The sequence below is a fragment of the Sciurus vulgaris genome (genome assembly GCF_902686455.1).
Source record: "Sciurus vulgaris genome assembly, chromosome: 17".
NCBI lineage: Eukaryota > Metazoa > Chordata > Mammalia > Rodentia > Sciuridae > Sciurus > Sciurus vulgaris.
Genome location: NC_136478.1, coordinates 10,395,120 through 10,408,891, shown reverse-complemented (window position 1 = coordinate 10,408,891; position 13,772 = coordinate 10,395,120). Strand labels below are relative to the sequence as shown.

The 13,772-nt window shown below is 38.9% G+C and overlaps 1 protein-coding gene across 2 annotated transcripts in view; it reads left to right on the top strand.

Moving 5' to 3' along the window:
• The window catches only part of CNTNAP4 (contactin associated protein family member 4), a 246,845-nt gene that overhangs the window by 185,059 nt on the left and 48,014 nt on the right, over window positions 1–13,772 (top strand). For both annotated transcript variants that reach the window (XM_079118280.1, XM_079118281.1), the window contains 3 exons: window positions 3,669–3,866; window positions 7,632–7,788; window positions 10,778–10,905. In XM_079118280.1, coding sequence (XP_078974406.1) covers window positions 3,669–3,866; window positions 7,632–7,788; window positions 10,778–10,905 — 483 coding nt within the window. The remainder of the gene's footprint in view (window positions 1–3,668; window positions 3,867–7,631; window positions 7,789–10,777; window positions 10,906–13,772) is intronic.

The window sequence follows — 13,772 nt, the reverse complement described above, 5'->3', positions numbered from 1 at the left end:
AGGTGTTGAAGATTAAACACCCAAGAAATGCCAAGGTGAGGGTAGAAAATAAAAATAAATAAATAAAAAAGAAGAGACAGAGACAGCAGACTTCCCCAAAGAGAAGGGGCCCCAGCGCTGTTTGTCCATGGGAGTGGGTGTGTCTTGCTCTTTTATAAACCAGAGCCTCCCCCCACCCCACACACAAACCTTCTTTTTCTTCTCCTTGTCCATGCCTAAGGGTGGAGCCCAGGGGTGGGGGATGTTCACAACATATGCTGGGAAGTCTGATCCCCAGTTTAGTTATTAGTAACCCTGGAGGCTAGCTATGCGCAATCCATTGACTTTTCTTTAATAACCAGCCCTCATCCTCTGGATCCCTATTATTCACCACCTACAGACAGCCCCCTGCCATTGATGAGGAATGTTACATGTCCTGCCCCCTCAGACCAGGTGGGCCTGCAGGCAGACCGCTTTTTGGCAAAGAAAGCATATGGGGAGGCAGTAGAATGGGCTCATTTTATAGAATTCTTCTCCTAACCCCCTGTTCCCACCATCCTCTTCTGTCTGTCCCTTTACATGACAATGCTTTTCTTTCTAAACAAAAAACAAACAAAATAAGGAAGTGAACACAAGTTGTAAAAGATCCCAACAACTCACGTTAAAGGATGATAAGGATGATCGATTGTAAATATGTCTTGGAAGTTAAAGATAGTACATTTCTCCACAGAGGTTCCCAGGTGTGTCTCCTGCAGGTACGCCTTCCAAGAGTAATAAAACCTGAGGATTTGTCCCTTTTTTCATAAGAGATTTGTCCTGCTTAAGCTCCACTGGACTCCTTCTAGTGGTTTGGTGCCAGGATGTGGAGTTGCAGCTGGAATGTATGGCCTTACCCTGTGGGAAAACGGTGTGTGGGGAGCCCGTGCTGCTAAGAGTCTGTTAGTAAATATCTCTGATCCAGGCCCCCTGTGTCTGATAGGATGGGCGGGTAGATAGGTAGATGAACAGAGAGATAGAGTTGGCTATAATCTGTAATAGAATCTTTTATTAATTTGCAAGTAGAGTTACATCTTAGATACTTCAGAGTTTCCAACTTAACTTAATTTTATAATCGTATCAGTTATCTATAATTTACAGTTATAAAACAGCTCAAAGGCAATGAAAATTTCACAACCCCCATAGATCAGAACCTATAACTGCCAGGTTGTGCTCTCTGGACCCTGCGTTGTTTTAGATTGTTTACTTGTTTATGCTCTCATTTCTCTAGCACATGTCTTCTGCATGTTGTGTCAAAGCCCCGTGCCACATGCAGGGGACACCACAGTGAGCAGCCCAGAAACGATTGCCGATCTCATACAGGGAAAGACAAATAAAATATCACCAAATAGCACATTACAGGTTGTGGTGACGTCTGAGACTTTTTCAGTTGTCATTTCCAAACAGGTGTTTGTAGAAACCTCAGCTAACACAGCTGTGTCTGGAAGAGCAGGGAAGAGGCCCTAGGTGGGAAGTTTTCTGACTTTCCCCTGTTAATCTAGCACAGGGGATTTGGAGCCTGGCTGTGGGGACCTATTATCTCCATTGCTCAAAATCTATGCTGATTTCATGGTGTCAGCAAAGTCCTGGAAATCTAGATGGTTTATGTTATGTCATCTGTTTAATTTTATACTTTGTCGTACTTTTTATTAGATAATAAAATTGCATACAGAAACTATCATAATATTGAAATATTTTAGGATTTCCAAAGAAAACATATATATGAGTTGTCCTTTATTGCCCCATGGCAAGTTGTCCTTGCTATGCCCCATGGCCACGAATCTCTTAAACACTGTAAAAAACTGTAAAAAACCTTTAGAATCATGTGTTGATTGTGATCTAGTGGATGCTAAACTGGATACGAGTCCCTCTCAGCGTGACCCCAGAGGCACAGAGACAAAGGCTTCAGGCAGGTTTGTTGTCTTGCCCTCTTGGCAGCTGGCCAGCCAGGGTTAGGTTTCCCAGTGCCCGCCACAGATTGACCCCAGGAAAGCGGCTTGGTTCTGCTGAACAGTGCAGGCAGAGCCCAGCAGAGGCCAGACTGACAGATTTGTCTTGGCTAATTATAACCCTCAACTTCCAATAACCATGGTGGAGTTGGCTAAAATTAGAGAATTTCCAACATCCTCTAGTGCCTTGTTTTGCCCATTTATTTACCAGATTTGGAAGTGGAGGCTTAGGCTTTACTTGACTTCCCTAAAGGCACAGATTCCTGCCAGGCCAACCGTCACACCTCCTGGAGGCCTCTGTATTGTATTGCTGACTACCCATAATCAGTTTCATTAGCTTATAGATCATGTCCTCTTTGAGAAAAGCATCCCCCTGATAAAGCTCTAGGGTGAGCTGCATGCAAGGGGGAAATGAAAGTCTCAGCTATTGTTTTGTGGACCCACACATGGAAGTTGCTAAGGCTACGGCTTCCTTCCCACCCCCATTTAACCCACTTCGCTAACCTGACTGTGGAGGGGTGGGAGGGAGATTTGCCAAAGTCTACCACTTTATCTTGTTTGCACTGTTGTTAACTGTGAATGGATCACCTAAAAAAATTTGGGGGGAGATTACCATTACCGGTTTCTTCCAATTTTGAATTTGCTTGTGACACGGAAGAGTTAAGTGACTCAACAGCGAATCTGTAAGGAGTTGTGACAGTTTCCAGTGTGTTTCCTACCACTTAGTAAATCAGAGGCCTTTTGATGAATCTCTTCTTCTGCCCACATATATCACAGTGAGTGCACAATGAAAAGGGAAAGTTGAAGGATAGGTATAACATGCCCATCTTCTGTTACAGACACGGTGGGATTTATATTCACCTAAGTAATTTTGGTAATCAATATGATGGAAATGTTTGCAGATATTCAGATAGCAATTGTGAGTGCTCTAGTAGATACTCAAAAATATTTTATTTGTGTGTGTTAGTTGAGATACTGATACAGTATCAAATGTGTTCCTTCAAAAGAGTAACTTCCTACTGCATTGCCAAACTCTCCTATGATACCAAAATGAACATTGGAAAATTTGATTTGAAAAGAAAAAGATGCACACCGCAGATTGACCACAGAATTAAATCATGACTAAAGAGGGATATATAAAAACTTACTTTTTTTCTTTGCTGGTAACGTGCATAAAGAATAAAAAAGTCACTGCCTGTATTATGCAATAATAAAACATTTCACTATTTTTTAACATGCATCCTGTTTTTACATTGTAACATCCCTGAATTCTGAGTGTGTCAGCAGTCAATAATGTTTTGCTATTATAGTAGGCAGCATTTTTTCTTTCTAGAAGGAAAATGAAATAATCATGCATCTTTAAAGAGATAGAATATCAGATTTGGTGATCTGAAATATATCAGAAGCATCTCGCAATCATAATTTTCTAATATTTTTCATCATAAATATTGTCTGCCTAAATCATATGGAAAAGTAAAATAAAACCATTGCAAATGTATGGTGATAGTATCCATTTCAGGGAAAAGAGTCACTTTAATTTAAAAATTTTGTGAATCCATTTGTATTGATTCTACCTCACAGGGAGATTTGATGACTAGAAAAATTTGACTCAGATAAAAGGTGATTTTGATTTTCTTTATTTATTTTAACTTTTGCAGACTAGTGATGGTCTCCTCTCTTTCTCCCCCCATTTCCGCATACAAGAAACTGCATGGACCATCATACAGCACAACGGCTCTGACTTAACAAGAGTCAGAAATACCGACCCAGAGAACCCACACACTGGGGTTTTCGAGTATGTGGCTGGCATGGAGCAGCTCCAGGCCACCATTAACCGTGCGGAGCACTGCGAACAGGAGCTTGCTTACTACTGCAAGAAGTCACGGCTTGTCAATCCACAAGGTGCGTAAACCCAGGCATCTGCCACACTGTCCCCCGGCTCCAGTGCATAGTGTCCTTACTTAACCAGATCCCGAGGATTTTAATTCTACCCAGGTGCTGAGGGTCTACGTACTTAGCAAACATGTCACAACCTGGGAGTCACATAGATGCTGTTGCCTGGAGAAAAGAGCAAGGTCAATTTACATTGAGCTTCATTCAAAGCCTTGATTGCTTTCCAGCGCTCGCTCCTCCTGGCCTTAATCGGATCATGTACAGTCAAGGCTTTCTTCTAACACTCCATGAATGCACAGTGTTGATCATCATGAAGGGCACGAGACACATCAGGCTTATTTTATCCTGAGCTAATACGAGTATGACTTGGTTGCCTGAAAGTGACTATTCTCTTGGCTCCTTTTTCATGACTTGTTGACAGGCAGCCTCTGGGTACAACTGAAAACTAAAAAACCCTGCTGAGCACCAAATAGGAATCAGAAAGCCTACTTTACTCTTTGTTTTATTCTATCCAGAACCAGACTTACAACTTCTATTTTGGGTTTTATATTTTCTCCCTTTGGAATATCTCCTGATGTCAGAATATCAGGTTCCCCACTTCTGCCTTGGAGTGGGCCCTGGTGACCTCATGTGAATATCATGTGTCATTTGGATCATCTACAAAAATGTTAAGCTGTTGGTCTGACATTTAACATTTTATTTCCAGTTAAGCTTCTCTCCTATTTGCTCTCCACCCACTTAATAAAATATTACTGTCTTTAAACCCCAAGTCTCTCAATACCCCCTGCCCCTTTTCCTCTTTTTCAGAAGGTCTTCATTCAAATTTTATCCCTCCAATACCAACTTGCTGGTCCCAACTCAAATTTTACCTCCCTGCTGAAAATTTAGTTCCCCCTGTAAATGAGGATCAGACAGTTGTGCAAAAATGGTAAGATGTACAGAGGGAAGAGGTATCAGCTCTCCCACTTCCTAGATTAAAAACTTAGATGAATCTCTGATTCATCAAATGAACGTGTGGATTAATAACAGCTCCCTGTTCTCTTCTCTGAATTGGTCCCTCCAAGCTCCCATGGCTGTGGTGCTGTTGAGACGGGGTAACATACACAGAGCGCATGACGAGATGGGCTCTCAGGACACTGAGGTTGCTTACCACTGACGTGCCCAGCTTCGTGTGTAACTCCTTGTCATTGCGCTGAACTCTTGTCTGGCTTCACTTCCCACGGTTCTCTGTGCTCATCCTCATCACACATGGCAGGACGGCTCTCTTTTCTAAAGCTGAATGATACTTCGTTATGTATGCATCCCATTTTCTGTATTTATTCGTCTCTCAGTGTACACTTAACGCTCTTCCCCTGTCTTGGCTGTTGTGAATACTGCTGCAACAATTATAGGAATCTCTTTGAGATAGTGGAGGACATCAAAGCCACACACAGAAAGACACAGACTGCATCCTATCATTTATATGTGGAATCTAAAAAGGTCAAACTCACAGAGAGTAACAGGGTGGCTATGGGGACTGGAGGTGGCAGTGTGAGAAGATGTTGGTCAGACTGCAAACTTATAGATGACACACAGTCATGGGACTGCATGGAAGGTGAAGGAACTCCACCTTTGTGGCCAGGGTTGCCCACAAACCCTCCAAGCTATTCAGGCAACCTGAGACCACTGGCAAAGACAGCAGGAAATGCCGGAGGCTGTGGAATAGGGGTGATGACAACACAAGTTTCTTCAGGTCCATGACCTTGGAATTGTGTATAATGGACTGAGGTAGAGGGACTGAAAAGGGAGAGAACAATTCACATTCTGAGGTCACAACAAGAAGCACAAGGAGGGAGCAAGGAAGTAGTGTTAAGTTTACAGCCTCAGATCTCAGTGAATGAGTCAAGAGCTAATGAGGCCCCCCTGTGAATGGATAAAATGGGATATTATAAAAATGTATTCTTAGCAGTGAGGATCTGTGGCTCAGCACATTGACAGGATGTCATCCAGGGAGCACTCAGGTCATTTAGGATTTTAATGGTGCCAGGTGGAATGTTCTGCCTGGATCACTGACATTTTTAATTTTAATTTTTATTTCTCAAGATTTGAAAAATTCATTCATTTTTTGGAAATGTGTTTGCTACCAGGGATTGAACCCAGGGCACTGAGCCACTGAGCCACATCCCCAGTCCTTTTTAATTTTTTATTCTGGGAGAAAGTCTTGCTAAGTTGCTTAGGGCCTTGCTAAGTTGCTGAGATTGACTTTGAACTTGCAATCCGCCTGCCTCAGCCTTCTGAGCCACTGGGATTCCAGTTGTGTACCATTGCACCTGGCTAAAAACTTCATTCTCATCCTGATTTAAATTGTTTTGTCCTCTTTAAAAAGTCTTGGGTGGAACCAAAGGTATTTGGTACCTTTAAAACATTCAGCAATTTCTATTTTACAGGGAAAATTGGAAATTTAGATGGGAAAATATGATTTAGCACTTCGGAATAATGATTTATTATCTCCTCTACCTAAGAACACAGTGTTTTAAGCTGTATGTTAAAATATACCTACTCAATGTTTCAAGTAGTCTTAACCTTTTACTAAGTTCAGATCATTCAAGTTTTCCAGATATTCATACCTTTGTGCATAACATAAGCTTCCAACTTTCCTGTTTTTGTTTTGTTTTGTGTTTTAACCTGACTGGACCAGCATGTAGAGCAACCCTGGGGGCAGGTCATCGGCTTCAGCAGAGGGGGCTACCTAGTAGTAAGTTAAAACGAGCACTGGCATTTGTTAGTAAGAGAGGAATTAGTAAAATCCCCAATTCTCACTGGGATGGATGGTGATGACTTAAAGGTCTGAAAGTCAACAGAAAAATGATCACTCGCCTTTGAGGAGCCGACAAGTCAGGTGGTGCTTACACTTTCCTCCTGCCCTGATTCTCAAATGACGATGATTTTTTCTTTGAACTTCTTCTCCTTCCCCCAAGATGGATTGCCTACATGCCTCACCTCCCTTTCTACAAATCCCTGGCTAAACGTTCTGTCTGTTCTTTGCTTGAGCTCCTTGGCATCATGTTTAGTCTTCACTCAGAAGAAGCTGGTAGCTGAACATTTATTGTAGAAAGAGATGCGTTTGGCTAAGGGAAATTTTTTTTTGTGTGTGTAATATTTGCTTCAGGCATGGAGATCTTTCTTTGTTATTTCTGTAGTCTCTAAATAAATAGCCAAGTTATTAAATGGAAGAGAAAATACAGACTTCCAAGTAAATCTTAAATCATGGAGAGGGAGTGCCATACTATGCCTACTATTTAATAAATAGCTAGTATGTTTCTAGTCAATAAATGTATTGACATAAATCAGTGCCTTTACATAATAGCCTGTAGTGTTTAATGGGAATTTCATGATTCCAAATCAAATTTGCTTTCTTATGTTAATGACTGCAGCTTATAATTTGATGCGAACTTGCTCCAAAAATTATTTTTTAAAGAAATTGCATAGGTGAACTGCTCGCAGTATTTTTTTTTTTTTTTTTTTTTTTTTTTTTTTGCTATCATGGTTAAATTAAGTAGGAATCACTCATTTCTTTTCTACCCAAAGGGGGAAAAAAACTATGAATCATTTAAGGCTAATAATCATTTTTTAAATAAAGCTTCCTTAAGGAAATGCCATCCATGGTAATGTGTAAAATATCTTTCTATCACATCAATCATTCTCTTTCTCCTTTTATTCTTTTGAACAATTTAGGAAGAAGGGGAATTGTGCTGGGGTGGAAGCAGGTGTCATGGTTCCTGCCTTTTCTTGCAGACGGAACCCCTCTGAGCTGGTGGGTTGGAAGAACCAATGAAACGCAGACCTACTGGGGAGGCGCTTTGCCTGATCCTCAAAAGTGTACCTGTGGCTTGGAAGGGAGCTGCACGGATGCCCAGTATCACTGCAACTGTGACGCTGACCGCAGCGAATGGTGATTTCCACGATTCCTTTACTCAAGAAAAAATTAATTAAATGAATCACTCCAAGTGTGTATAGCCAGGAAGATACTGAACGAGGTAGCACAAGGATTTAATCAGATAAAGGTGAAATGTGGTACAATCAAGCTAATCCTGAATGTTCAGAGCTTGAGCTTTTCAGCTTATTTTTGCAATAGACTACTATTACATGAGAGTCAGTTGTCATTCTCTTTAAACCTTTAAATGTAATTAGACATTCTGTTGTTTTCAGAATATATTTTCAGCCAATTACCAAAACATGTTTCATATAAGACTTTAAACATATAGAATATCTCACAGTTATCTTAAACGTGGTTCTTTCATTTTTATTAAAAGGAAAAAACCATGTCACAAAGAGCTCATGTTCTGTGGAACATATTTTGAAAAAAAAAAAAAAAAAAAAAAGGAATCTATAACATTTTAGGAATTTGAAAAATAAAGCATGTTTTAAGCAAAAATGAAATCTTGTGCATGTGTTCTCCTTTATCTGAAAAAAAAAGTTAAAAAGTGTGAACACTTAGAAATTTTAGTATTCACATTTCAGCATCCCATATGTATACTACTAGGCCACAGGACCTGCATAGACTTACATTTAGAAGTAGTAATAGTTAATCTGACTGTAAATATGATTGAATTGGTTATAGGATTGATTCCAGTGATCAGCTTGTTTTTAATTGAACTCACAACTTGAATTATATGGTATTTTGCTTATTTACTTTGATCAAGATTTTTTTATATAGTCATGATGGACTTTTAGGCTACATGTTTTGTGTGAAGAATACTGCCCCTCCTACTCAAACTCTACTTTTTCAAAATTCTACTTCTTTTGGAAGGTACTCTTTAACTTATTTTTTCTTGCTTCCTTTACAAAAATTGCCTACATGGTAATATTGTGTTTTAAAATGTGTAAAAATGTCAATAGTAATGCTCAACAATAAAAAACTTAACCCAACCAACCACCAAGAACTCTCTAGTGCCTCCATAACATTGGTAATCAAAATTAATTTTTAAAAATAAAAGTATTTTAAACTTCTCATATTGACTTAGCTTGTGTAGAACTGATCTTTTTCATATGATATTTACAAACCCAGGAAAAATATTATGAAAACAACTACTGAAGTAAGGAGAGAGCAACCAAATATAGGTAGAAATTGCCAGCGTGGCTTGAAAGCAGAGAACCCAAGTGGGTGAGATGTGGATTTAATTGCCCTTCCTCTTGGAACACTGTCCATCTCACATGGTCCTGGGTGCCTAGAACTCCAAGAAAATTTTGGGTTTTGACTTGTTTGGCTTAAGGTATTAAAGGACAGAGTGTGAAGATTCCAGAATGACTGGAAATGTAGAAAGCCACCTGAAGGATCCACCCTATAAACTCCCCTCAGAGTCTCAGCTGCCTCTTAAACTGCACAGGTGTGGAGATTTTTAGGACCAAGAAGAGAGCTACAGCTGGAAATCTGAACAAGCTGTACAGAGATTTCTGCAATTAATACCAGGGGATAGGCAGAGTTTGAGTTTAAGTCTCCCTATTTGAGAAGGGGTTTATTAATCCTTCAATGTTCCATTGAATTGACAGAAGCACCATGTCTTTACAGCAAGGACCAGGTCCTAGAAATGGAAGACAGGATTGAAAACTAAGAGCAAAGCAGACTCAGCCCACCCTAGGGAAGTGTACAAATGAAGGAAGTGTCAAACATCCACAATTTATTGTGATAAGGTTGTGATTTAACTACCTGTATAAACAATCACAAATTCCAGAATCTTTATATCACCTATAATATCCAGGATATTATAACAGTTACTGAATATTCCAAGGAAGAAGAAACTTATCCGAAGTCAAGAAATTAAAAGAAGTTATCATAAATAAACTTCGGGACACGATGTTAAAAATTAGCAGACAAGACTTTCAAGTAATTATTATAAACATGTTCCAAGACTTAAAGGTAAAAACAATCACAGTGAGGGAAGAGGAAATTTAATAAATGAGATTTAAGTGAGAAATATATTAAAGGACAAAATGTAAATTTTAAAATAGCAAAGTACAGCATCTGAAGTGAAAAATTCTAATAAACCTTCTGTAGGCTGAAGAGAAATAATGGATGAAAATTCAGATCTTCAGGAAGAAATAAAGAGCACTGGAAATTATAGATATGTTGATGAATATAAAACCCAGTGTTTAAATTCTTTTCTTAATTACAAAATTAAATTCACTGTTTAATTGTACTGCAAAATTTATAACATGAATTAAAATATACTGCAACAGAAGCAGAAATGTGTGTGTGTGTGAGTCTATGTGTGTCTGTGTGTATGCACACTCCCTAGTGAGTGGAGGGGTGTTAAATAAATTATCCCCTAGCAAGCTTCTGACATTTTATATTGTTTTACAGCATAAAATGAAAGTAGACTATGATAAATTAAGGATGCATTTTCTAATGCATAAAGCACAGATTAAAATACAATAGAGTTTTAGCTAAAAAGTGAAGAGTGAAAATAAAATTGAATACAAAAAACATGCAGTAGGCCAAGTTGAGGCAACAAAGGCAGAACAGAAGCATAAGAAATCATGAGAAAAATCAAAACAACAACCAAACAAATAGCGAAATGCTAGACCGAAAACACACAATTGGTCTTTATGCTAAATGTTAATAAATTAACTGTTTCAGTCAAAAAGTAGTACATGGCCCAGTGAACTAAAAAAGCAAAAAAAAAACAAAAAAAAAAAAACAAAAAATACATTGCAATTTTAACATATGCTGCATTTTATATTCTATATTTTAATATGTGCGAGAGACATTAAAACGTTACCCTGTTTTTTATGTGCTCAGATGTACAGTGGGACTTACTCTTTTGTAAATGTGCAAATTCAACATAGATATCTTGGCTTTGAAATGCAGTGAGGTTTATTGTTTACTTTAAAATTACGTCATTAGAGTAACTTTAAGAATTTTGTTGTTGCCACTTTTTTAGGACCAACGACACAGGATTCCTTTCCTATAAAGAACATCTGCCTGTAACTAAGATTGTGATCACAGACACAGGTCGGCCGCATTCCGAAGCAGCTTATCGACTGGGGCCTCTGCTCTGCCGGGGAGACAGTAAGTGGTCCCCGTGTGTTGTGAACATAGCTGAGGCAAGTGTCATGTGTCCAACACATAATAATTGCTCAGACTTCCATCATGAAAACTCATGATTAAGGTCAGAAATGTTCTTTTAGTCAGTCAACAAATCAGTACCCCATGAAGCGCAAAGTGATGGGAACGCTGCTAGGTTTCTGAGAGAAAGAAACCATTGGGATTGTCAATTTGGTTCCTAAATGCCTTCCAGTGTATTTGAATTTCTCCCTATCATTACAAGCCTCCATGCTATATGACCTTGTGAAGAATTTATGTGAGTTTCCTTCTGGTAAACCTGGGGTAAACATCAGAACATCAATAGACTCAAATGCTAGTTTGATCCAATATATTTCAACTTTTAATTTCTATTTTTTTCAGTGTCTCTGTGTGTGTGTTGACTTTAAACCAATGGAAGCTTCTAGTTTGTATATTCGGTATATTAAATTTTAAAACTCAAAATTCAAACACAGTTTGTAGTTCACCCATGCATGCGTGTGCCTATACGTTTTCAGCAGGGAACGGAACACACATGTGTATCCATTCATAGATCATCGGCCTCTGAAATCGGTTCACTTAGAGGAGGGAGCATTCATCATGTACGCTTTTAGCATTTCCCGAACTTCAAATGGAAATAGAAGAAATATTTGTTTACATTAAAAGCATACCCTAAAATAAAGTTTTATTCTATGAACTCAACAAACGAGAGGATCTGACAACTCAGTAGATATAGGGAGATACATAGCAGAAGTTGCTTACTTAAAAAGCAAAGATGATGCTGGCCTATAAAAATTATATATACATTGTATAAAACTGCCTGCCATTATCCTCACCACCTCTGATGTGTATCATCTCTACTTCCTGTCCTGCCACAATCCCACAGTCACATGAAGATGACATAGGATATTTCACGGAGAGAAAAATTATGTGCAAAGTGATGTGCTTGTAAACTTAGGATGCACCGAGGGGATTGTGATGATTTTTCAAGAATGTAGGGAAGTTGTTCAGTACATCACGTGCACCTTTTACTGATATTAACACTGCAGCAACCCAGCCTGGCTTCCTCTGTCTTCCTTATTTCCTTTGCCACTATCCCCTGGTATCAGTCTGTTTTGACTGAGGTCACTTGCCATTTTATCTCTTAGACCTTTTTGCCCCCAGAACTTTCTGCTGTTAACTTAAGCAGATAAAATCTTTTCCTGGGGCAGTGATTCTCCACCCAAGGCAATCCTACCTCTCTGGGTGAAGTTCAGCGATCTCTTGGTTGTGTCATTTGTTAGGAATGGGCTGCTATTTGCATTCCAGGGATGCTGTGAGACATTCTACCATGCTTGAGATAGCCCTCCACAAAAAGAATCATGTGCTCTGAACTGTCAATCATGCTGAGGTTGAGAAACTGGAGCATTGAGCTGTTGTGGCCATGGGGATACAGAAGAGGGTGACAATATTAGTGATAAGAATTTACACACGGTTTTAAGTATTTATTGGCCTGCTAATAACCTCTCACTTATTAGTGGAACTGTCAATGAGTAACTGGCTTTCTTGCCTCCTACATTTATTTTTTGGGTTGAGGCTCATCTTCACATGATGTTATAAGGACTTTTTTTTTTTTTTTTTTTTTTTTTTTTTCCAATCAAAGGGCCTTTTTGTAGTTTTCTCGCTCAGAAAAGAAAGTAAATACCCCTTTTCACTGTGTGGGAAATCTGCACCTCTTGAGGCACAATGCCCTGGGAACACTAATTTTCTTTCCAATTGAGGTACTCTGGGCAGATATGGGACTGACAGATTCCTGCAGTGGGCCTTACAAGCAGGTATGTGAACATTACCCTGAAGGTATCAGAACTGGACATTGAATAATTTAAAGCTGAAAAATAATTCACATGATTTAATTGAATGCATGAAGATACAGACCTTGAAGACCAATAAAGTAAACTTTGATGGTAAAGAAGAAGAAGCGCTAGAGGCTTGAACTAGCACAGGCTGGCAGGGAGCTGAAGGAGGGGGGTCAACTAGAGAGGCAAATGCAGAGTGATGTAGATGGAAAGGGTAGAACTGAAGGTTTGAGGATGACTTCCGGCTTTCTGATTTGAATAAAACCATTAGTGTCATTCACTGAGACAAGAGATGTTGAAGTTTTCTTTAAATAGAAAATTGGAGAGGTAAGAATAAAAGAAAATAATTCTCTCTTTTTGCCTGCAAACTAGAGCTGAGGGAAATTTTAGGTCTACTCATAGTTTTCTGGGGGGTGGCAGAAGTTTTGAAAAACAAGGATAGATAAATAAAAAATGACTCTGAGACCTACTTGTACCAGATATGAGCTTACCCCTAATTAATTGATGCCACCTTTTCCCCAAAGTCTTTTCATTTTGCTTTTAACAGAGGTGGGGCTGAAATTCGGTGTGACTACTGCTGATTTTGTTGATGTTAGAAGTCACAGATAGAAATTGTTAGGTGTTTTCTCAAAAGTAGGATGGATAGGAATGATAAAGTCTTTTAAAGTTGTGCTGCAGACACCAAAACTTAGTAAATATTATCCTTAGCTAATTCATTTATGAATATAAAATAAATCTTTTCAGTAGATAAATGAAAAGTAACAGAATTCACCATTCTATTTATGATATAAACTAAGCAAACGAAGAACTAGAGAGAAAACCTTCACTGTTATATAGGGCATCTGTGAAAATCCAGTGTCTGATGTCACACTGAATGATCAGAGGCTGAAATGCTTTTCCCTAAGATTATGATCAAGGTGAGAAAGTCTGATCTCACCACTTCTGTTCAACATACCATTGGTGATCCTCGCACATACAGTACATCAAGAAAAGAAACCCAAAGGCTATAGATCAAAAAGG